This window comes from Mytilus trossulus, chromosome 4 (genome assembly GCF_036588685.1).
Source record: "Mytilus trossulus isolate FHL-02 chromosome 4, PNRI_Mtr1.1.1.hap1, whole genome shotgun sequence".
Taxonomy (NCBI): Eukaryota; Metazoa; Mollusca; class Bivalvia; order Mytilida; family Mytilidae; genus Mytilus; species Mytilus trossulus.
The window spans coordinates 13,843,599-13,870,265 of record NC_086376.1 but is presented as its reverse complement, the minus strand read 5'-3'; the positions used below and the strand labels follow the sequence as shown (position 1 = coordinate 13,870,265).

The window sequence follows — 26,667 nt, the reverse complement described above, 5'->3', positions numbered from 1 at the left end:
GTTATTAAAATTTGCTGTTACAAATATTAGAAATTATTATAAATTAAGGAATGTATCTCCCTCATGTAAAGCTCCTAATTCTTTCACGGATTTGGCTACACTTTTTGGACCATTTGGATTAAAGCTCTTCATCTTTTATATAAGCTTTAGATTTCAAATATTTTGGCCACGAGCATCACTGAAGAGGCATGTATTGTCGAACTGCGCAGTTGGTGCAAGAAAATTGGAACCGTTAATTGTATTACTACCACTGGGACGATGCCTCTGCTGGTGGACTATAAGTCCTCGAGGGTATCACAAGCCTATTAGCCAGTACTTCGGTATTGGCATGAATATACGGATGTTTTTGTGTTATTAAAATTTGCTGTTACAAATATTAGAAATTATTATAAATTAAGGAATGTATCTCCCTCATGCAAAGCTCTATATCTTTTACGGATTTGGCTATACTTTTTAGACCTTTTGAATTATAGCTCTTCATCTTTTATATAAATTTTGGATTTCAAATATTTTTGCCGCGAGCATCACTGAAGAAACATGTATTGTCGAAATGCGCATCTGGTGCAAGAAAATTTGTACCATTAATGTTATTACTACCGCTGGGTCGTTGCCTCTGCTGGTGGACTATTAGTCCCCTATGGTATCACCAGCCCAGTAGCCAGTACTTCGGTACTGGCATGAATATACGGATTTTTTTGTGTTATTAAAATTTGCTGTTACAAATATTAGAAATTATTATAAATTAAGAAATGTATCTCCCTCATGCAAAGCTCTGATTTCTTTCACAGATTTGGCTATACTTTTTAGACCTTTTGAATTATAGCTCTTCATCTTTTATATAAGCTTTGGAATTCACATATTTTGTCCACGAGCATCACTGAAGAGACATGTATTGTCGAAATGCGCATCTGGTGCAAGAAAATTGGTATCGTTAATTTTATTACTACCACTTGGTCGATGCCTCTGCTGGTGGACTATTAGTCCCCTAGGGTATCACCAGCCCAGTAGCCAGTACTTCGGTACTGGCATGAATATACGGATGTTTTTGTGTTATTAAAATTTGCTGTTACAAATATTAGAAATTATTATAAATTAAGAAATGTATCTCCCTCATGCAAAGCTCTGATTTCTTTCACGGATTTTGGCTATACTTTTTGGACCTTTTGGATTATAGCTCTTCATCTTTTATATAAGCTTTGGATTTCAAATATTTTGGCCACGAGCATCACTGAAGAGGCATGTATTGTCGAAAAGCGCATCTGGTGCAAGAAAATTTGTACCTTTAATTTTATTACTTCCACTGGGGCAATGCCTCTGCTGGTGGAATATTAGTCCCCTATGGTTTCACCAGCCCAGTAGCCAGTACTTCGGTACTGGCATGAATATACGGATTTGTTTGTGTTATTAAGTTTGCTGTTACAAATATTAGAAATTATTACCAATTAAGGAATGTATCTCCCTCATGCAAAGCTCTTAATTCATTCACGGATTTGGCTATACTTTTTGGACCTTTTGGATTATAGCTCTTCATCTTTTATATCAGCTTTGGATTTCAAATATTTTGGCCGCAAGCATCACTGAAGAGACATGTATTGTCGAAATGTGCATCTGGTGCAAGAAAATTGGAACCGTTAATGTTATTACTACCACTGGGTCGATGCCTCTGCTAGTGGACTATTAGTCCCCGAGAGTATCACCAGCCCAGTAGCCAGTACTTCGGTACTGACATGAATATACGGAATTTTTTGTGTTATTAAAATTTGCTGTTACAAATATTAGAAATTATTATAAATTAAGAAATGTATCTCCCTCATGCAAAGCTCTGATTTCTTTCACAGATTTGGCTATACTTTTTAGACCTTTTGAATTATAGCTCTTCATCTTTTATATAAGCTTTGGAATTCACATATTTTGTCCACGAGCATCACTGAAGAGACATGTATTGTCGAAATGCGCATCTGGTGCAAGAAAATTGGTATCGTTAATTTTATTACTACCACTTGGTCGATGCCTCTGCTGGTGGACTTTTAGTCCCTTAGGGTATCACCAGCCCAGTAGCCAGTACTTCGGTACTGGCATGAATATACGGATGTTTTTGTGTTATTAAAATTTGCTGTTACAAATATTATAAATTATTATAAATTAAGGAATGTATCTCCCTCGTGCAAAGCTCTGATTTCTTTCACGGATTTGGCTATACTTTTTGGACCTTTTGGATTATAGCTCTTCATCTTTTATATAAGCTTTGGATTTCAAATATTTTGGCCACGAGCATCACTGAAGAGGCATGTATTGTCGAAAAGCGCATCTGGTGCAAGAAAATTTGTACCTTTAAATTTATTACTACCACTGGGGCAATGCCTCTGCTGGTGGACTATTAGTCTCCTATGGTTTCACCAGCCCAGTAGCCAGTACTTCGGTACTTGCATGAATATACGGATTTTTTTGTGTTATTAAGTTTGCTGTTACAAATATTAGAAATTATTACAAATTAAGGAATGTATCTCCCTCATGCAAAGCTCTTAATTCATTCACGGATTTGGCTATACTTTTTGGACCTTTTGGATTATAGCTCTTCATCTTTTATATCAGCTTTGGATTTCAAATATTTTGGCCGCAAGCATCACTGAAGAGACATGTATTGTCGAAATGCGCATCTGGTGCAAGAAAATTGGAACCGTTAATGTTATTACTACCACTGGGTCGATGCCTCTGCTAGTGGACTATTAGTCCCCGACAGTATCACCAGCCCAGTAGCCAGTACTTCGGTACTGACATGAATATACGGAATTTTTTGTGCTATTAAAATTTATTGTTACAAATATTCGAAATTATTATAAATTAATGAATGTATCTCCCTCATGCAAAGCTCTGATTTCTTTCACGGATTTGGCTATACTTTTTGGACCTTTTGGATTATAGCTCTTCATCTTTTATATAAGCTTTGGATTTCAAATATTTTGCCCACGAGCATCACTGAAGAGACATGTATTGTCGAAATGTGCATCTGGTGCAAGAAAATTGGAACCGTTAATGTTATTACTACCACTGGGTCGATGCCTCTGCTAGTGGACTATTAGTCCCCGAGAGTATCACCAGCCCAGTAGCCAGTACTTCGGTACTGACATGAATATACGGAATTTTTTGTGTTATTAAAATTTGCTGTTACAAATATTAGAAATTATTATAAATTAAGAAATGTATCTCCCTCATGCAAAGCTCTGATTTCTTTCACAGATTTGGCTATACTTTTTAGACCTTTTGAATTATAGCTCTTCATCTTTTATATAAGCTTTATATTCACATATTTTGTCCACGAGCATCACTGAAGAGACATGTATTGTCGAAATGCGCATCTGGTGCAAGAAAATTGGTATCGTTAATTTTATTACTACCACTTGGTCGATGCCTCTGCTGGTGGACTTTAAGTCCCTTAGGGTATCACCAGCCCAGTAGCCAGTACTTCGGTACTGGCATGAATATACGGATGTTTTTGTGTTATTCAAATTTGCTGTTACAAATATTATAAATTATTATAAATTAAGGAATGTATCTCCCTCATGCAAAGCTCTGATTTCTTTCACGGATTTGGCTATACTTTTTGGACCTTTTGGATTATAGCTCTTCATCTTTTATATAAGCTTTGGATTTCAAATATTTTGGCCACGAGCATCACTGAAGAGGCATGTATTGTCGAAAAGCGCATCTGGTGCAAGAAAATTTGTACCTTTAATTTTATTACTACCACTGGGGCAATGCCTCTGCTGGTGGACTATTAGTCTCCTATGGTTTCACCAGCCCAGTAGCCAGTACTTCGGTACTTGCATGAATATACGGATTTTTTTGTGTTATTAAGTTTGCTGTTACAAATATTAGAAATTATTACAAATTAAGGAATGTATCTCCCTCATGCAAAGCTCTTAATTCATTCACGGATTTGGCTATACTTTTTGGACCTTTTTGGATTATAGCTCTTCATCTTTTATATCAGCTTTGGATTTCAAATATTTTAGCCGCAAGCATCACTGCAGAGACATGTATTGTCGAAATGCGCATCTGGTGCAAGAAAATTGGAACCGTTAATGTTATTACTACCACTGGGTCGATGCCTCTGCTAGTGGACTATTAGTCCCCGACAGTATCACCAGCCCAGTAGCCAGTACTTCGGTACTGACATGAATATACGGAATTTTTTGTGCTATTAAAATTTATTGTTACAAATATTCGAAATTATTATAAATTAATGAATGTATCTCCCTCATGCAAAGCTCTGATTTCTTTCACGGATTTGGCTATACTTTTTGGACCTTTTGGATTATAGCTCTTCATCTTTTATATAAGCTTTGGATTTCAAATATTTTGCCCACGAGCATCACTGAAGAGACATGTATTGTCGAAATGCGCATCTGGTGCAAGAAAATTGGTACCGTTAATTTTATTTTAGTGTTATAAATATATAATTCTACGTAAAGTTATTTAATGTAGAAATATATTAAATTGCTGAAATTAAAGAACAGCTGAATCAGTCTAGATCTTTAATCGAAAATTATCTGGCAAAAAACACGAAAAGGAGGATGAACAATTTAACATCGTTTCGTTAAAATATATATGGTTTGTACAGATTATAACAATTCTACATTTAAATGTAATATAATAGATAATAAAGCACATATGTACCATATGCATTGTTGGTTCTGACTTTGTCATATTTTTCATCTAACTAGGGAACAATAATTTAATCTTTAATGGTCAACAACTAATGGAAAGCTTACAGAGATTAGATCTTTTTGTTTAATCTACTTATACCTGCTAGTAAGGAAGTCAGCTAATAAATCTGCAGCTTTTCCCGACCCCTTTACCAGAAGAACAGGAATGTTAGATTCAACAGATGTCTCCACTTGATGAATTGTCTCTATATTGCCTTCTGCTACCACCAATAAAACTGGAATCTCCATCGGTAATTCTGTATAATTAGAAATGTATGACTTAAATACAGACAACATAGTTTAGTTTTAATCTATTATCTTATTTGAAGCCCACCATACTGTTTTACCAACATTTCTCTAATGTACTTTGGTTTCTATAAAGATTATTTTAGTAAAGTTCTTTTTGTTATTAATAACTGTTGATGTATATGTGTTTTGGTTCTACGAGTCTCTTTTTTTCTCCTTGGTTTTGATTGTTATTGTCTCTTATCATAGTATTCAACCAAATTTAGCAGAATGAATTTTTGTGATTTTGTAAGGAAAACAAAACGCTAAAACTTGCATTATTATGAAGCTTTCATGGCATTTATCTGTAAAAAAAATGTGTATTACATTCTTTGAATTTAAATTTAAAATACCATGTGATACTTAAACATGTGCAAGTTAACCCAATTCATCTCATGATTTGTCTATGCACATTTTAATATGCATTAACAGTTATGGTTAATAGTTATAGATCAAGATTAGTTTTTTTTTAAGATTGTAAGGATGTTTGTTCAGTTTCATAGTTATTAAATGAGATAAACAATGTACCATTTATATTATGATGAACTTACCGTTATGATACTGCTTGCCATCCTCACTTTCGGTAATGAACGATAGAAGAGGTGTTGTTTTCTCTGATAAACTCTTCAAAAGCTCAATCAAACCAATGTTAAACCAGTCTTTCTCTTTCCCGGATGGTAGTTTAAATGATAACTGATTATTTGATGCTTTTGATTTGTCGATTGGTGTTTGCGTCTGTTCAATTGGATTCTCCTGAGTTTTCTCATCCTGCATTAAATGTTTAAATAAAAAAAAAAAGGTAAATTAAAAGACTCAACAATACAGTTCCATATAAGATATAAGTGAAAAATCCATAAATCTATAACAATTCATAAAAAAACCTTACATATTTGAAGGATATTGAATCAAGACGTTTTTTAATATTAACTTAATCAAAGTCAAGAACTATTGATCAGAGTGATATACATGTACGTTCTTTAAAACATTCTGTAAAGACCCGAATGCCTCTAAACGCGTAGACAAATGACTGTACATATATTACCTTTGGCTTGACTGCAAGTAATTTAGTTGCTACTGTTTCATGCGTTCTAATGTCCTCTTCAAATGCGTTGTAAATAAAAGAACTAATACCAACATCTTTCCCACGATAAATCAACCAACTTTCTGTGAAATAAGTTATATGCAATAACTCTCTTTTACAAATCTTATAAAGGAATAGGATCAGTAAGGTCCTTTTTTGGTCCCAAAGTATAGCAGTTTTATAAAATTGTGAACATGTAAACTTTAAGCTATTTACTGAAAAGTATAATACTTCTGCTATATAAATATGGGCTGTTTTTGACATTACAATGCACATATATCGGGTACTAGCATCATTAAGGCATGCTAATTTAAATACTGAAATCTTCACAATTTTTGCATTTTTTTTTAAATTTTAGACGGTTTCGGTCTTAAATGAAAGTGGCCGCATTCGTGTTCATTCATAATATTGAAATGTAAGTAGTATTTGATGATAATACATAACAGATATACATAAAGGTTGAGGATGAACACCGATGAGGTCACTTTCATTTTTGACAAAAACTATCTCAAAAGTTACGTTTTTTTGCATATTTGATAGATTTTTCATATTTAAGCTTAAATCGGAGCGTTTTTAAACACTAAATCAGTTAAAATCTTTCACATAAACTTATTGAATCAATTGAAATAAACGCCTAAAAAGTGTCTAAAATCTTTTGTTAGTTGAACCTGAAATCTGAGGCCAAAATCGGCCCTTACCGAACCTAGTACTCCTTTGAATGTAATTTAATAATACGTCTACAACCCAAACCTTGCTTCCCAGGTATTCAAACTTTATCGATATAAATTTATAAAACTTAGATCAATCGGTTAAATTCAATAGGTATATTTGTTTTTTTAGGAGGAACGTACAATGTTTGTTTAGTTTAAACAAATTTATTTATAGTGGATCGGGAAGCAAGTTATTTCAACTTATATTAATCCCTTTCTACCTTTTAGGTGCGAGTGCTGCCTTGTAGCGACATTAGCCTGCCCTTTTTTAAATGTTGTTTGAACAATCTTTCTCAGAAAGAGTTTTTTGACATAACAACAACAGTAATCAGCTGGTGTTTGAAATTTCGACATTCAAGTTGTAGTTCTAAAAATATTTTCAAACATTAATATTTATTTATGACTTTTTGATAATATTTGAATTCCCCTAATATTACATCAAAAGGCTGACAGTTCTGAAAAAGAGGCATATAAAACGATAATTAATGTCTTAAAGTATTTTGTAAGAGGTCAGTGCCTCTGAAATCAAGATAAGATAAAATAAATAAAATGTAACACAAAACAACCTGACCAGTCCAGTAATTGATAGCCATTAAACAATAAGTGACAAACCCTTTAGTCGCATTTGACATACGTACGCCGACAAATTATGATCCCTAGCACATCTTTCGACAGGTAGTTATATTTTGACCTCCAGGTTACATTTGCAAAATTTCGCCCATCGTTTACGCGACAAAACAACAGTTTTTGAAATTTCCAACTCCATCTTGGAAATTTCCCGCCAGTATTACATGAGTACAGATCACCCACGTTGTTAACATACTGCATGGACTAGTTCAGCCATGGCGTTGTCAGTTTGTTTCAGATTTATGAGATTGACTGTCCCTTTGGTATCTTTCGTCCCTCTTTTAGCATCATAAGATAAATGTCGGACAATTAGAAAAAGAGTTATCGAAAACCACGAGACATTCACACAAAGTTAATTTGACAAGTTATCTATATATAACCTAATTAAAAAAAAAAAAAAACAGTTCTAGGTTCTCTGATATGTTTGATTTTTATTAACTTTCATTTTTACTGTTGTCAAAAACTCACAGCTCTAAGTATTCAAGTGACATAACATTGACATACCTTCCACTTTTTTCAGTGTATTAATGAGATCTGCAGTAAACGCTGTTGCATTCCAAGGTCTGGGTACAAAACTTTCCGAGTCCCCCACTACTGCCAAAACAAGTCCTGGGAATTGTTTTCTAAAATCTATCGCCTTTTCTTTTAGAATTTTGGTACATCCCGTTTCTTTTTCTAATTCAAAGATTTCGTTCCATATTTCACTGTCACACTCGAATATAACTTCATCATTTCTTTTCTCGACATAAATTGCTTCAACCTGTATTCTGTAAGATAAATTTATGTGTTTAAAAAAGTTTATTAATTCGGGAAATCAAAGTTGCATACATTTTAATTATGTTAGCAAACATTTACGAACCATGAATCGCACACCTTGAATCTTTCTATTTATCCTCTATATACATTATTTTAGTATCACGCTGTATGACCTAAGAACCAATATTATTATCTTTAAATTTGTTTCGCGCGAATACCTTTAAATACAAACCTCTTATTGTTTTTCTATTTAATTTGTTGAAATGTTTTCAGTTACAATTTATTTTAGGGTCACAAATAAGTTAAGGTGTCAGTTTTCGTCGTTTCGCTAGATTTCCAACTGTGATAGCATACACAAGACGGTCGAAACTAAAATATTGGACGTGTCGATGGAAACTGAACATCACAAGAAAATAACATCAACTTTTGGCAGCTATGAAAGGGTTCATAAGTAACCACATGGTTTAAAACTACTAGTGAACTTTGAATGGGTGTTACAACTGTAGCAGTATTTGCTTACCCTAACAGAGTACCTGATATCCCCCACGGTTTTTGAAGGGATTTGTGTTGTTCAATAGTTAGTGCTTTATTTTCAATGAAGTTGTCAGTGTGTTGTCGACTTCTGGGTTTGAATATTCCTTTGAAAAATTCTTCTTCGCATTAATGTGTTCACTATATTATACAGGCATCGACAGTTTAACTTGTCACCGTCGTCGATTTGGTTAATAACCGCTAGCGGATAAGGGATTTTCAATTATTTAGAATTATGAAAATGTTCAAATTTACAATTATTTAAGAAGACTTAATGATGTTATCTTCATCATAAAAGTGTGTATGCAACAGTATAGCCGTTCGTCGAACATTTCGTTCCATATTTTTAATTTAATTATTTCCTGTACAGAACACAATCACTATCAAAGTAACCTTTTTACCTATTATGTCTGTTTGGTTTGTTCACGCATCGTTGTCAATAGTATAACGCAAAACACAGAGAATTAGCCAATTATATATTTTTAGAAGGATGGGTCTGATGAGGTATGTCTTCTGATTTGGGCACGTTAAAGATATTAAACACTACTTTCGGATTACCCCAGAAATGGAAAAAAAACACCTACAGTTCATGATCATTTAATATTATTTTAGTTTTTGAATATATATCCTATTATATTTCAGAGTCTCACAGTTTGTCCCTCTCAGCTGTCTTCTCTTGCTTCTCTGTATATTGTCTATTATATAAATTGTTTTTTCTTGATTTGTTGACATAACACTTGATGATGGACAATTTCATTCAATTTTGAAATGATATAGACGTAAAATCGAATTTCCTGTCATATTGTAAATACATCACCGCATCTACATGTACTTAAAACAACATATTCAATTTTTACATGAAGTAATGACCATAAAGTAAAATAATGAAGAGCAATGCCAATGGTACATCAATATTTGTTTCAGTAATACTAGTAATAAGAATAATATACTTACAAATTATCAGTCATTCTGACTTATAAAGAATCATTTTATTGTAATTGTTTCGCTCTCAAAAATGTATACAGAACTAACTAAGCTGTTTAAATAAACAATAATCCTTCGCTCTGATTCTCACAATACAAACAAATTCGCTAAACAAATCGTTGATTTCCGAAAAATTAAGTTTTGCAAATAAGCTTTATACATATATTATAGTATGCCGGAATAAACATTTTGTTATACAATTTATGGTCCAACAGCTTATTTGTTTCTTCTTTGTCGAAAAAGAAATATTTAAAAAACAACGAATGTGTAACAAAATACTAGTAAATCAATTACACTATTTAAAGACCTATGTTTCTATTAATACTGAAAGTAGTTTAATAACCTTGAATATTCTTATATTTGACAGATTTTTCTAACGAATTTTCCTTAAAGGGACATTCGCTGTTAAATTCAAGAATTTGTCGTTTTTTATTCGGGTTCATTTAATTAAGGTATTTTTTGCTTCTGAGGCTGTTTCTTGTGTATTGAAGTTGCCTCTGTTTGGGAGGTATCGTCACGTATGAATGTTTTAAAAAAACTCCAATAATTAAATGTGTAAATAAAATTGAGAATGGAAATGGGGAATGTGTCAAAGAGACAACAACCCGACCAAAATAAAAAAACACAACAGCAGAAGGTCACCAACAGGTCTTCAATGTAGCGAGAAATTCCCGCACCCGGAGGCGTCCTTCAGCTGGCCCCTAAACAAATATATACTAGTTCAGTGATAATGAACGCCATACTAATTTCCAAATTGTACACAAGAAACTAAAATTTAAATAATACAAGACTAACAAAGGCCAGAGGCTCCTGACTTGGGACAGGCGCAAAAATGCGGCGGGGTTAAACATGTTTGTGAGATCTCAACCCTCCCCCTATACCTCTAACCAGTGTAGAAAAGTAAAAGCATAACAATACGCACATTAAAATTCAGTTCAAGAGAAGTCCGAGTCTGATGTCAGAAGATGTAACCAAAGAAAATAAACAAAATGACAATAATACATAAATAACAACAGACTACTAGCAGTTAACTGACATGCCAGCTCCAGACTTCAATTAAACTGACTGAAAGATTATGATTTCATCATATGAACATCAGACACAATCCTTCCCGTAAGGGGTTTAGTATCATACCATCATAACATATATGAGAAGAACATAACCCGTGTCATGCCAACAACTGTTTTTAGAATAAATGTGTTTAGTTCCGACGCAAAGACCTTATCAGTGACTCAATATTAACGCCAAAATATGCAATCTTTAATGACTTGACAACAGTATCGTAATTATATCCCTTCTTAATAAGTCTATTCAAAGGTTTTGTAAGTTTATGAGGTGAATACTGACACCTTTGTGCTTTATAAAGAATATTTCCATAAAAAATTGGATGTGAAATACCTGAACGTATAAAAAGTCTGCATGTTGAGCTATATTTACGAATGATGTCATTATACCGATGATAAAATTTAGTAAATGTTTTGACTAGTTTATGATATCGAAAACCCTGGTGTAATAATTTTTCAGTAATACATAAATTTCTCTCGTTAAAATCTAAAACATTGTTACATACACGAGCGAATCGTACAAGTTGAGATATATAAACACCGTAAGATGGTGACAAGGGAACGTCACCATCTAAAAACGGATAATTAACGATAGGAAATGAAAAATCATCCCTTTTATCATAAATTTTAGTATTCAGCTTTCCGTTAGTGATATAGATATCAAGATCGAGGAAAGGGCAGTGGTCATTGTTAGTATTAGCTTTATTTAAAGTAAGTTCACCAGGATAAATTTCATTAATATACATACTGAAGTCGTCATTATTGAGAGCCAAAATATCATCCAAATATCTAAAAGTATTATTAAATTTGTTTATCAGATGTTGTTTTGATGGGTCTTTGCTTATTTTTGTCATAAATTGTAACTCGTAACAATACAAAAAGAGGTCCGCAATAAGTGGTGCACAGTTAGTCCCCATTGGAATTCCGATAATCTGACGATATACGGAATCCCCAAAGCGAACAAAAATGTTATCTAGTAAAAATTCCAGGGCATATATAGTATCAAAGCATGTCCAATTAACATAGTTTTTTTGTTTATTGCTACTAAAAAATGACCTAAAAGAGTTTGAACATATATATTCACATTCTGATTTTTTGAATGCCCATTTAATTAGGTGTGTGAATTTTTTCTTAATGAGAATGTGAGGCAATGTGGTATACAGGGTAGAAAAATCAAAACTTTGAACAGATTCAAAATCACCAATATAAGCATGCAATTTATCAAGTACTTCCAACGAGTTCTTGACACTCCAAAAGTAATTTATTCCACTATTTTCGAAGGCCTTATTTGAACAATTTATTATAAGGTTTTTAATTGTACCAAGTGTGCTGGTAAGAATAATAGACAATTTAGTAGTTGAACAATGGCTTGATGACGAAATAAATCTATATTTGTAAGGGGTTTTATGTAGCTTCGGAAGCCAATACATAGTTGGGACTTTCATTGTATTTGGCTCTGCTTGTAAAGCGGTGGCTAAAAGTTTATGTTTGTTACAGATTTCGTTTTCTGAAAATGGAGTCAGTTGGAATGTTGGTGAATTGGTGATTTCCTTTTTCAGAACCTCAATGTAAAATTTACGTCAAACAATAATAATATTATTAGCAGCTTTATCGGCCGGGACAAAAACAAATTCCTTGGTTAGTTCTTTTAGTTTATGTTTGATACGAGAAATAGGTTTATTGTGGTTATTGTTAATAGTAAAATGTTCTTTAAAATGTTGAATACGTATATCAACTATCTTCATTACTGAATTAAAAAAAGAGTCCAAAGATATTTTGTCAGCTTTTTCCCGTTTTATCCATTTCATACAGTAAGTATGGAGTGAGTCGTGGATGATATTACGGCACTCATTCCAATTAATAATTGACGGGGGACGATATTTAGGTCCTTTACTGAGAAATGATTTTAACTCTCGGTCTTGAACGATGTTAAGATTTCCTGTTATAACATGGGAAATGGGTCCATAAATATATTCGGAATTACTGCAATTACATGAAGTAGGTGTATTTTCACTGATATTAACATCTTTACACAATTGACTATAATTAAACACAAATTTCCGGGTAGATTTCTTGTAAATATAACAAATAAGAGGTAGTTCAGTATTGTCAAAATATCCAGGAATTTGTTCTTTAACAGAATGGTCGTTAAATATACCGGCAATATTTACAAAATCAAAGCCTTTATTGACATACTTAATTTTAATAAAATGTTTTTTATGATCTTCAGGGCGATCAATTTTGGGAAATAATTTAGAATAACAATATGCCATAATAATTTGAACAATTTCATACTTAGGACTGCTATATGAAATTGTGTTGCAATCCTCCAAAATTTTATTTAACTTATTAACCGGTAACGAACAGAGTTTTGTTAACAGATAATGTCTGCCGTTGTTTTTTGAAATAGAAATTAGGTCCGAAATATTGGTATGATTGGCCCGAAATTTTCTTTGATTTCGATTTGTTCTACAACCGTGAGAACGGTTTTTACGAACAGTTTTAGAAACAATATCCAAAATGTTAACGGAATTGGTTCTAGATATATTACCAATTCCCATGATATTATCATTAAGACCGAGAGGGTAAACTGTCTGTAATTTTTTAATCCAATTTAATTCAATTATTTTCCGTGATCGTACAAACTTTGAATGCGATTCACCAGGCTGCTTATTTACTACTTCTAAAGGTTGAACTGCTAAATATTTAAAAGGATGGTTGTGCTTCTTAAGGTGTTGGTAAATGATACTTTTGAATTTATTAGGTCTTTTAAAACGATACAGATGTTCTTGAGTGCGTTTTGATAAATATCTTCCAGTTTCTCCTACGTACTGAATACCACATCCCGGTTTGTTTCATGTGAGTAAATAAATAATACTGTTTGTTTTTCAAGTAATATCAGTTTCAAAATTTAAAGAAAATGTGCGACCATTAAACGTGGACCTTACCGTATTGTTGGTGGAAAGACGGGGACATGTAAGTCATTTTTTGGCATGACACTTATCGATAGAAGGGTAACCACGATTTTTATTGTTAAAAATGTTAGCGATGGTAGTATTTTTAGATAACCGATTTTGAAGATTGAGACGTGTAGATACCCTTTGAACAAGTTTAGTATTTAGTATTTTTCCGTTTCGTAGCTTCATAATTGTTTTGTTAGTGAATTACATAATAAAGGAGCAAAGATTGGCGTCCAGAATATGAACCAGTATACAATAATTAAGTTAAGTAAAAGTGATAAATTTGTTCGGCTGAAAATGTCAAACGCTATCAGTATTAATTACCCGAAAAAGATAGTGTATATCAGGGTAGGACTGATGGCTGACCAATTAGTAGAATGGGGCTGAATATTGAAATACTACTTTTTGATAAACATTCCTAAAGTAATGAACTAGAGCAGTTCTCGCTCGGACACGCACTCCATAATCTAGTATATTATAAGAGCATAAACCTGATAAATACTTCATATATATAATCGATTATATTATTGTTATGGGTAGAATTGGGGTTTAATGTGGTCGTATAAATCATATAGATTCTACAACTGCAACAATTATAAAAAAGAAGATGTGGTATGATTGCCATTGAGACAACTATCCACAACAGACCAAAATGACACAAACATTAACAACTATAGGTCACCGTACGGCCTTCAACAATTAGCTAAGCCCATACCGCATAGTCAGCTATAAAAGGTCCCGATAAGACAATGTAAAACAATTCAATCGAGAAAACTAACGGCCTTATTTCAAATGAACGAAAAACAAAAATACACCATATGGCAAAATCAAAGGTACTTTATTCAAATGATTTGCACCACGTGACTTTGTCCCTTTTGATCAAATTACCTCCCTTAGCTTAAGATTGAAAATATAATTTATTTTAGATTTGCGGATAATCACGTCCTTTTCGGTCATGTATCTAAAACTAATGTATATTTAAAAACTTCCTTTGGCGGATATTTACAAAAATGCTGTGTAATTCTAAGGGAAAATGCTTAAAATTTGACTTTTTACGAAATGGAAAGGTTGAAATCATCATGTTTTTTTTAAAGAATTTGGCCGAAAACTTAGGATAGCAGGTAAGTTTAAAGTTATTTGACTCTAAAATTCAACCTGCAAGGTGTTTCCCTATATGCGAACAAATCATGAACAATATCTTCTTGCATATGTATTTCTGTTTTGAATCTTGCTATTTTACGATTTTCCGTCATTTTATATGATCTTATATATACTATGACTACGCTTCCGATTTTTAAACTAAAAAGGCCGAAAGATTTCAGAGTAAACAATGTCCATTTGTATACAGACAGACGCCTAAAAACATGTACAATTCACCTATATGCGAACAAATTGTTCATTCGAGATAGGCATTGGCATATTGGTATTTTTATTTAAGGGACTTATATAATCCTATTGTAATGGCTGCCGTCATGAAAAGGCAAAATGGCCGCTATGCAAATTAGCATATTACCCCAAATTTTGCCATATGCCTTATCGCTATTAGCCTACTCGGCCGGCCGACCCGGTCGCTTGACCTTTTGACGCATGCAACAATCACTTTTCCATTGTGGCGTCAGATATTTTGCTTTATGGCGTCAAAATTTTACGGGAACCTGTGTGATATCCAGTAATGGCGGACAAATAGCGATAAGGTGTATTCAAACGAGAAAAACTAAGTATACTATTACGATATTTCTCCACTCGACACAATAGCTTTTTAAAATATTTCAAGCGCGAGGTTTGCTGAGCTTTTTGATTTCTTCAAATTTAGCTGTTGAGATTGTAGAAATATCGTAATACACGAGTTACTGGTGGGATCTGTTTCTCTGATGATTTTTCTCCTTCCTTTTCAAAGATTTGTGGAAAGTTGTGTACTTTTGATGTGACGGCATCAGGCATGGTCGACATTTTTCATGACGTCACAATGAGAAAAATTCAAAAGAAAACCACGAAAATTGAACGTCATAATTAAATTTCAACCAATCATTTGCAGAGAACGGATTTTTCACTAGTGAGGTGAAATATTTCTCTCACATCGGTCAAGACATGTGAACATAGAACAAAAATTAGCGAATAAATATCTAAAGCTTAAGGTCAGTAGGAATTTGAAAACGATGAATAAGCGTTTATATAGTTTATCAAGAAACTTATAAAAGGTGTAAACAGAGCTAAAAGATAATATGGAGTCAATGAACTTCATTAGTCGAATAACATACCAGGAACCAAAATTAAATCCGCACAAAGAAAAACAAAATGGAGCAATTACTAAAAAGTGAGCAACACGAACCCCATATATGATGTGGTTTAACCTCCGGTGTTTGGAATTAATGTCCGATTTGTTAAAGAATATATTTATAAAGAAAAACCATTTTTAAAGAAGTGTAAAAAAAGAGACGGACAGCAACCAACAACACACACACTGAACTACACGCTTCTGACTTTGGAAAGTCCCATGAAGAAACTTTCGGTTTTGAAGATGTTTGTGAACGATCACCTTTCGAACCATGGGCAGTGTGTAAAAGTGTGTAACAGCACAACCTGAATTCTATTCTGAATTGACTTGACTTCTCAGATCGACAAGAATCACAAACACAACTAACACAAGTTTTAGCTTTCTTAAAGCTGTGGACTGCTTCGCTCTTTTCTTAATTAATGTAATACATGTACGTGTGCATGTTGTATTTTTAGATAGATGATTAATATAAAATGGACTTACTTTAAGAGTGTGCGTTATGAGGTGTCCATAGGCTTAGACTAGGAGAAGTTATAAAATAAAGATAATGTTTTTTTGAAAACGTTGTGTATATATAATAGGAATTATATTTAGCAAAGCAAATCGTGCATATTGCAGATTGACAAAGCAAATAAACGCGTATTGATAATTGATATTTCAATATTGAATGTCAGTGTGCAATGTATGCATAATAAAACGAACAAGAATTAATGCCAGTTGATCGGAACTAATATACACATAGTTAATTTTCCGTCTTTTTTATGACTTATCCTGAACGAGAAAAGCCTGTAATTCGTTATCTTATTCACACCAATGACTGTTGCTGATTCTCAGCCACATCATAAAGTAAACAATCAGTGATCAGTTATTATTTCGAGATGACGAGTATGTCTGCTGAAACTAATAGATCCCCACCGTGATGCAAAGCAATGAAGACAAAAGAAACAAAACTAACGATCTTAGAGTACTCGCCGTTACTGGTATCTATTTCAAAGCCAATTACAAATATCAAGTACAACAGGTTTTCCAAGACATAGGCACATCATTTGTTTTAAGTGAAAGAATGTCTGTCATAAATAGTATGAGAAAATTAGTATCGATATATAAGTAAATAATGTGGTCACGGTGTAGGCTCATAGGTTTTTAAAAACAAAAAAAATTAAAACAATGCATAGCATATATTTTAATTCATCACAAACAAAAACAAAGTTAGTACAAATTAAAACAATATTTAAAGATCTTACTACGGTGCTATTGGTATCCTTCAGGAATAAAGTAATTCTCAGGATCAATGTGTTTACTGTTTACATACATGTATGTATGCGTCGCGTCGTATAACATATTACATTAGCAGGGAAACTCCAAGTGTGCATACAAAAAAACCCAAGCGTTATATTGACAGATATTTTTTCGCAGTAAGACTCATGGTGAACTGTTAAAAATACCCACATACATCATTACATTACAATATAGACAAGCTTAATAATTTAAAATAAGTAATCAACACATGTACAATAAAATTTTGAAATTCTCTCATGTTTACTGTTTTTTCTTTGTCGCCTGGTAATATAGACAGCGGACAGCATGCAGCTCCTGTTCTTTAACTAATACTTTCTCTTTATTTTCTTCTACAAAATAAGGGAAAAAAGAATTCCATAAATGGATGAATTGATTTATTCCCGCTTCAAAATAGAACTATTCAGTGAATTGTGCTATGAATTAGAAATTCCAACGGAACGTTCTCAGACTGGTGTTTAGTAATAAATCTAAAACAATCCCACATCTAGTCAATGGGAATTTTGATGTTCAAACAATAGGATGGTTTTTGTTATAAAATACATGCCTAAAGATTATAGATCAACACCTGAATTTCTATACATTTTGGCGTATTTTGAGTACGCACCGAAAGATTAATACATCATAATTCTATTAAATCTTCAGTTATAGTAATAAAAATTCGTTAAAAAAAAATATAAGACAATGCCAGTACTATGTCAGGAATATGACAGTTGTTGTCCATTCATTTGATTTGTTTTATCATTTGTTTTTGCCATTTTATTGAAGACTTTCCGTTTTGAATTATCCGCGGAGGTTAGTATTTGTGTGATTTTACTTTTTTTTTATTGTAAGTTATGTTATGTGATGACATAACCACAGACTTGTAACAGTGTTGTTAATGTTTAACATTCACAATGTTACATGAAAAATTGTGAACGACCAAATTTCATAAAAAAAGACATAAACGTTGCTTAAATTCCGCATGATACAGATCAGATGATATAATCTACGAATCTAGATTATTTATAAAACATATATCACAAAGGAAAATCAAAAACAAAAACAGCAAAGGCATGGGGTCACTGTCTTATATGCTACAGTCACCGGTTATTGTTCATTTTAAAAACTAGAGGCTCTAAAGAGCCTGTGTCGCTCACCTTGGTCTATGTTAATATTAAACATTGTACACAGATGGATTCATGACAAAATTGTGTTTTGGTGATGGTGATGTGTTTGTAGATCTTACTTTACTAAACATTTTTGCTGCTTACAATTATCTCTATCTATAACAGTAGTTTCTGTGGAAAATGTTAGTGAAAATCTACAAATTTTGTGAAAATTATTAAAAATTTACTATGAAGGGCAATAACTCCTTAGGGGGTCAATTGACTATTTTGGTCATGTTGACTTATTTTTAGTTCTTACTTTGCTGTACATTATTGCTGTTTACAGTTTATCACTATCTATAATAATATTCAAGATAATAAAAAAAACAGCAAAATTTCCTCAAAATTACCAATTCATGGGCAGCAACCTAACAACCGATAATCCAATTCATCTGAAAATTCCAGGGCAGATAGATCTTGACCAGATCAACAATTTTACTTCATGTCAGATTTACTCTTAATGTTTTGGTTTTTGAGTTATAAGCCAAAAACTGCATTTTACCCCTATGTTCTATTTTTAGACGTGGTGGCCATCTTGGTTGGTTGGCCAGGTCATCGGACACAATTTTCAAACTAGATACCCCAATGATGATTGTGGCCAAGTTTCAATTAATTTTGCCCAGTAGTTTCAAAGGAGAAGATTTTTCTAAAAGATTACTAAGATTTACGAAAAATGGTTAAAAATTGGCTATAAAGGGCAATAACTCCTAAAGTGGTCAACTGACCATTTTGGTCATGTTGACTTATTTGTAGATCTTACTTTGCTGAACATTATTGCTGTTTACAGTTTATCTCTATCTAAAATAATATTCAAGATAATAACCAAAAACAACAAAACTTCCTTAAAATTACCAATTCAGGGGCAGCAACCTAACAACGGAATGTCAGATTCATCTTAAAATTTCAGGGCAGATAGATCTTAACCTGATAAACAATTTTATCCCCATGACAGATTGCTCTAAATGCTTTGGTTTTTGAGTTATAAGCCAAAAACTGCATTTTACCCCTATGTTCTATTTTTAGCCATGGCGGCCATCTTGGTTGGTTGACCGGGTCACCGGACACAATTTTTGAACTAGATACCCCAATGATGATTGTGGCCAAGTTTGGTTAAATTTGGCCCAGTAGTTTCAGAGGAGAAGATTTTTGTAAAAGTTAACGCAGGACGACGACGGACGACGACGACGGACGACGACGGACGCAGGACGCCAAGTGATGAGAAAAGCTCACTTGGCCCTTCGGGCAAGGTGAGCTAAAAATTGGTTAATTAATTGATACCAATTGTTTATTGAGATGGAAACATAATAATTGACCCAGATCATCATAAAAAATTACGGGCATGTCACTAAAAGTTTATTTCACGAACAGAAATATACATTGTAAATTAGTAACAAATGTACAAACCCTTTTGTGTACAACGTCTATAGATCTTTAGTGGAATGAATATCAATAAGTTGAAAGGTACTGGGTGCCTTGTGCTGAACTTGGTAATGATTGAATATCTCCAGAATTTCCACAGTCTGTCCGAGTCGACTTGCACTTGTTCAAACTGGTTACTAAAGGAGAGAGATGCAGAAATTACGGTAAGAGAAATGATAAACATTTTGTATATTTATCAATATTACGATATTTTGTATGTTATTATAGTATTATAAACACAGACTGACAGAAATTAAAAAGAAACTGCAGAATTATAGTTATATAATTACATTAGATGTATATTTCATTATAATACGCTATTCTGATTGGCTAACTGCACAACATGTGTTATTCCTTAAGCAATCGCATCACTCAATAAAACTTTTCATTCATGGTAACACGAGGTCCCATAATAAGGTGCACAGGTGAATTAAATAAAATATTTTAAACAATTTGTGTTTTTGTGTTTTCATGATCAAAGCTAAAAATATTAATTATAAGTATTGAATGCTTCTTTTTGTAACTTCAAAGGGTTGTAAAAGCGTTGACCGTGCGTACATTTTTTTAATGAAGCGCTTCCGCGCTTCATACGAAATGTCCTTCGGTCAACGTTTTTACAACCCAAAGAATAAAAAGTAGCATTCAATTCTTAAATTATTTCTGGTTTTCGGATATGTAGGACATATTTTAGCATGTTAATGTTATTTTACGGGACTATTTGCTTATCTTATGCTTGTCTGCGGCAAACAGTTACATGTAGTGTCGTATGCAAGATATGTGGTTGTGCGGTGGTAGTAAAATAAAATTGCAATAAGTAAAAGTGTGACGTCAATCTCAGTCCCCCTAACAACAAAATGATCGAGGCCCACAACATATGTATTAAATAAGATGTGGTTTGTTTGCCAAAGAGAAAGCTCTCCAACAAGCGACATAGAAGTGAACAACTATAGATCACCACAATGAATAAATAATGTCATACCTGAATAAAGCAATTATAAGGTTTACCAACAGTAGATTGGTGACAAGAAGGTAAAATGCTGCTATGATTAACAGTGCCCAGTCGTATTCAACACATCTTTCTATATCTGGATTCGCCTCCCATTCAGACTCAATAAAAGTACACGATGTACCATTGTCATTATTGTCACCTACAAGAAATTGTCATCGTTTTGAAAAAACTTTACAAAAAAAACTAAAGCTGACATGTCAGTAACTGCTAGTAGTCTGTTGTTATTTATGTATTATTGTCATTTTCTTTTGTTTCTTAATCTGACATCGGATTCGGACTTCTCATAAACTGAGTGTTACTGTGCGTAATGTTGTGCGTTTTTTTTTCTACATTAGCTAGAGGTATAGGGACAGGGTTGAAATCTAAAAAAAACTATGTTTAACCCCGGACGCATTTTTGCGCCTGTCCCAAGTAATGGCGCATCTGGCCTTTTTTAAACTTGTATCATTTTTTATTTTAGTTTCTCGTGTATAATTCGGAGTTAAGTATGACGTCCATTATCACTCAACTAGTATACAAATGTTTGTTTAAGGTCCAACTGAAGGACGCCTATGGGTGCAGAAGTTTCTAGCCGCATTGAAGACCCTTTGGCGGACTTCGGTTGTTGTCCGCTCTATGGTCGGATTGTTGTCCCTTTAACACATTTCTCATTTCCATTATCAATTTTATCATATAACATCTCGCTTAAAGTAATAATTATACACAGAAGACTAATGGTATAAAGTCTTTGATAAAAGAAACCCAGATTAATGTTGCCGAAATTTATATACACCGTTTACCTGTTAGCTGTTCAAGATTAAGTTCTCCGTAGATTTGCCAGTACGGTAAAGCTATAACTTTCCAGATTCTCCAGAATTGCACACCCTTCAATGACCACATGTCGAAGTGACTTGGGTACATATTTGCATGATACAAAACCCCTGTACACATCATGAAAATAATCAAAATCCAGACAAACTTCATCAATTCGAGTAGCTGAAAGAAACATAATTTTATACGAAATTCAGAATTGTAGATAATTTTAGATCAAACATAATGCATTTATAATAGAACACACAATTTTGTTATCTATTGTTGATATCGTTTGAAAGTATGATTGTTAAGTTAGAAATATACCAGCCTGTTTATTCCTAAAATTAAACAATTTATTTTGATATACGCAAATGTTTATTTAAGAGGTCTCAATTACATTCTGTTCTTAAATGGTAACTTGTTAAATGATATATGACTTTTTACCAAACTGTTTTGCAGTCAAGTAAGTTTTGCTTCGAGGTTGGTACATTTCAATATTAAATTGGTTGAAGTGTCACTTTGTTCATAAATTATTAAATGGTATTTTCGATTTTGGCACGGGTATCGGCCCTAGACTCCCTTATCAAGCCAGAGGGTTTGCTATGAGTCGAGTGCTGATACCAGAGCCAATATGAAAAATGATATGTTATAATCTATTTATCACATATTTTCCAGCTGGAGAAAAAAAAGCATATTATATTCAATGATTTCAACCAAAAATTCAAATAAAATTTGAAGACAAAATTCGAAAGTATGTATCACTGTGAGTTTATGATGGTGTTTTTGATTGACACGTTAAGGGAAATGAAAGTCGGGAGCACAATATTGATTTTCGAGGGCTGATATTGATATTTGCCCCCGAGGACAAATAACTAACCTTAACATCGTACATATTAGTACAACATGTGTGATAATATACGTTACTTCCAGTTTCACTTATTATTTTATCTAATCAAGAGATCTAAGTTTTTAGGATTATATTTAATATAAGACTTTTAAGCGCTCATTCTATACTTTGGCCCCATTTTGTAACTTTTGATATTGTAAACTTACCATTTCGCCAATCATGATTATTTTAGGACCAAAATAGTTATGAATAATCATGCACTGAAGAAATCTCATGTACATCGTGAAAAGGCCAAGACTGTACAGTCTGAGGGCCATTCTATGGAAGTCAGCCGAGTTAATAGTTCTCACCAACACTGCAGCAGTAATGATCAAATATGACATAAAGGTTAACACATTCCAAATATTAAAGAAAGCTCTGTGAAATTTGAAGCAATAGCCATGTTTTCGTCCTATACAATAGTGGTTCCTAATAATCAGCTGTAAAAAGTGCAAAATATTTGTAAGAGTTAAATTTGATTCTTCTAACGGAAAGCTTTACTGTATTGTTAATAAACGTAAGAAAGTATTACAAACAGATACAATTGACGAATTATCACAGCCTCTTCAAATAATACTGTACGTGTATGTTAATTACAGGCTATTATCAATTACTTCTCATTATTCTAAAGACATGTGAATGCACTGATATGTAATATAAATTATATATTTGAAGACAAACTGACAAAACCATAGCAATTAACGAAAAACGGCAACAAAAACAAACAACAGATGAAGCCCGACTCCGGCTGCGGGATCTCTCGCAGCATTGAAGACCAATGGGTAGCATTGGGCTGTTTTCTAGTCTTTTGTCGTATTGTTGTCCTTTTAACACATTCCCCATTCAGTTCTGAATTTTAACAAGTGTTCCCCCTCAAACTTCATTCAATTACAAAAACAACAGAAACTTTTGAGATATGGTTAAAACCTGAATGAATATTAAGTGCCTTGCACAATTTTAAAATCGATATTGCATTGAAGAAGAGTCGGGTTAGATGGTAGTTAAAATCAACTTTCGACTTATGTGGTGATTTAACATTTCATTTGCCTTTACTCTTCTTCCTTATAGCTGTATATCAAATCATACCGGTATCAAATACTCCTCTGTAATATCGGCAACCAACCAGCCATACAGAAGCCATTCGTACACTCCTATATCTTTGTAACTGTCAATTATGTTCAGATCCGTCAGAATAAAGGCACTGAATCCAACAATGACAGCCATAACAAAAAGCTGAAATAATTTAGTACATAAAAAAATATGCAGATACAGTACTACATGTATAGTAATAAGCACATGAACTTGATTAAAAGTTTATGTAATGTTATCTCAATTAACATACACGACATATAACAATCTTATTTGAAACACAACATTTTTTTTATCTATTTTATGGCTTATTGTCTAGGTTCTAGAAACCTTGCTTTTAAAAATAAAGAGATGTGGTAGTAGGATTCTCAATGAGACAAGACACCACAAGAGACCAAATGTCAAACAAAGACAGTAACGCATAGTCCGCCAAAAAGGTCTTCGAAATCACAAATGTGAAACATTTCAAAGGAGAAAACTAACGGCCTACCTTTGTTTATGTACACCACAATTAACGAAAAAAAGTATGTTACAAAGCAACAAACGACAACCACTCAATAACTGGTTTCTGACTTTGGACAGGTACAAACATATTGTGGCGTGGTTAAACGTAGTAAACACATTTTCAGACTTTCTGATATGTAAAAAAATTATTCTAATGCAATTAGTTTGTAGCGATAATTTTCATTTGACGTTGATAAATATTTTGAGGGTTAGATTCCACGTTCATCAGTCCGTAACTAAGAAAGCCACCATTTTGAATTCTGGAATATGTAATTTCTCAAAAAATAAACAAGATATTCACATTTTGAGCCTCAAAATCTTCTTTTAGTCTATATTGAAACCATTCTGAAGCGTACGAAAAGTAAAAATAATTATGTTTAGTATTCATGTTTGACATCCAGAGTACACATATGACGTCACATTGTTTAGATGGTAAAGACAATGCAACAGTTTCGCGGACTTTTTCATTTATGCCATTTTTAAGCCAAAATATTTATCAAATGACATTTATTTTAATATGTGGCATTAGAATGGAGATAACTGTATTGTATTTTAAGCTTGGCCTTCGTAAAACTTGATTTTACTGTCGCAAATATCCGTTTACCTATCTCCGCTCCGCGTCGCTAGGTAAACTCAATTTGCGACAGTAAAATCTACGTTTTACGAAGGCCAAGCTTAAAATACAATACAGTTATCTCCTAAATATCGTAAAATCATAATACTTACGTAATGGAATACAAATACCATTAGTGGCGAAAACCAAGCCTCTTTGGCATTTTTCTTTCCGTTGTAAAAGATCAAGTTCTGAAACAAAAAGAAAAATATAAAATTCTGATTTTATTAAGCTTTTTTTTTTTTTTTTTTAGCCCAAAACGATATGAATATTATCAACACAGCATCTTGTAAAAATAATATGAAGAAAACTACGTATTCTCCATATAAATTTACAGTGCACAAACAATCAAATGGATTAGATACACAATGTATCAACTAATTGTAAGAAAGTGTTACATATTGGTCCTAATTTTTTTGTGATAATTGTAATGAGATACTTTGTAGCAAACTAATGTTATTGATATTGTGTACAAGCCCGTCACACAAACACAATCGTTCGATAGAAACAAACCAACTATTATTTTAATCAAGACCTCATGGCCAGATAGTAAAAATGTCCAATGCTTCATATGTTTGATCTATAATATCAATTTGTATCTATATCCAACAGCAATTTAAAAATGTAAACCTTAAAGAAGATTTCAATGTGCATGACATATGTGTTTGCGAGAATAACTTTAAGGAGTACGTCACAAGAGTGACTGGGGAATAGATATTTGTCACTCCTGGTAAGTCAGTTAAACACTAGTCAATTTGAGAAGCTAGTTTTTGTTGTGTGGGATGCACAAGTACGTAGCCAAAACTTGTTAGAGTGGGGACATTACATGACTTGTTTAAAGAGAATGCCACGCTCTTTGCATAATGATTTTTAATTTTTCTGACCTTTTTCATGGACCTCTATTGTATTTATTGTAAATTAGTTCTGGTCCCGAACTTGCATGAAATATATGGCTTGTAAAACAAAAACTAAATTATGATACTAGACGCATGTTTTGTTTACATAATACTCAGTAGTGGTGCTGGAGAAGGCGTTCTAAGATGAAAAATAAATGGTGATTGATCCCCATTGTCATTGTTTTTTTAGCAATAATGCGCTCGAATAAAAACCAAATTGGGCAAATAAGACCAAGAACATTTAACTATTTATAAAAGTAAGCTTTAATTAAGTCATCAAGGAAAACGAAATTGTTGGATTTTCAGACACAGATTTTCTGAACAAAAAATCAAACTTATTTTCGAATAATGACGATCAAAGCAATTTAACCAATCCAAAAAATTCTGTAGAAAGTGACAATAAAGCAATATTACCCATCCAAAGTCTGTCAGTTTAGCTGCTTTTGCAGTTGCATCAGTTTTCAATTTGTCATGGGGGTTGTGGTTGTACCATATTCTATTAAGACGTCTCTGAATGCAAGGGTGTCCTATTACATCTTTCATGTTGTTTTCGTATGCACATGCCATTGGTGATACATTTATCCCCCATACTCTGTCTGGTTGCTGCATTAGCACCATCGCATCATCTTCACATTCGTCATACAATGTATTCTGCATACGAAGTACTCTGTCCTCAAATAATCTAAGATACAAATACCTGTATGCTTAGATTTATATTATTTTAATTGTTCTATAAATTATAAGTCTAATAGTTTTTTGCTTAAAAATAGTATAAAAATTTACATATAGTCTTTATATAGAATAGTTAACATGGTTATTGAAATGCACAAAGGTTTCTCTCTATCTTCTATAAATTGTGCTGATAAGTTTTGTAACATAAAGTTTCTTTTGATTTATAATTGTAATTTTATTATTTCATAAGGCACAACGTAAAAATTAGAAGTCGACGGACCATTTGATTAATAATGTCTTCAATGTAGATATTATCTTGTTGATAATATTGCTAATTTACGTTTTAACTTTTCTATTATAATTT

General features: G+C 32.9%; 2 protein-coding genes across 3 annotated transcripts in view; both read right to left on the bottom strand.

Annotated features, from left to right (window-relative positions):
- LOC134716432 (uncharacterized) overlaps window positions 1-9,721 on the bottom strand; it is a 46,371-nt gene extending 36,650 nt beyond the window's left edge. Inside the window, exons 1-5 of the mRNA XM_063579428.1 lie at window positions 9,651-9,721; window positions 7,914-8,176; window positions 6,034-6,155; window positions 5,543-5,759; window positions 4,807-4,963 (exon numbers count right to left, since the gene is read on the bottom strand). Coding sequence (XP_063435498.1) covers window positions 4,807-4,963; window positions 5,543-5,759; window positions 6,034-6,155; window positions 7,914-8,176; window positions 9,651-9,664 — 773 coding nt within the window. The 5' untranslated portion in view covers window positions 9,665-9,721. The remainder of the gene's footprint in view (window positions 1-4,806; window positions 4,964-5,542; window positions 5,760-6,033; window positions 6,156-7,913; window positions 8,177-9,650) is intronic.
- Window positions 9,722-17,138: 7,417 nt separating this feature from the next.
- Window positions 17,139-26,667, bottom strand: part of LOC134714736 (transient receptor potential cation channel subfamily M member 2-like) — a 43,261-nt gene continuing 33,732 nt past the window's right edge. For both annotated transcript variants that reach the window (XM_063576242.1, XM_063576243.1), the window contains exons 18-25: window positions 26,046-26,313; window positions 24,849-24,926; window positions 23,616-23,762; window positions 22,697-22,969; window positions 21,631-21,826; window positions 20,822-20,990; window positions 19,828-19,979; window positions 17,139-17,607 (exon numbers count right to left, since the gene is read on the bottom strand). In XM_063576242.1, coding sequence (XP_063432312.1) covers window positions 17,519-17,607; window positions 19,828-19,979; window positions 20,822-20,990; window positions 21,631-21,826; window positions 22,697-22,969; window positions 23,616-23,762; window positions 24,849-24,926; window positions 26,046-26,313 — 1,372 coding nt within the window. In that variant the 3' untranslated portion in view covers window positions 17,139-17,518. The remainder of the gene's footprint in view (window positions 17,608-19,827; window positions 19,980-20,821; window positions 20,991-21,630; window positions 21,827-22,696; window positions 22,970-23,615; window positions 23,763-24,848; window positions 24,927-26,045; window positions 26,314-26,667) is intronic.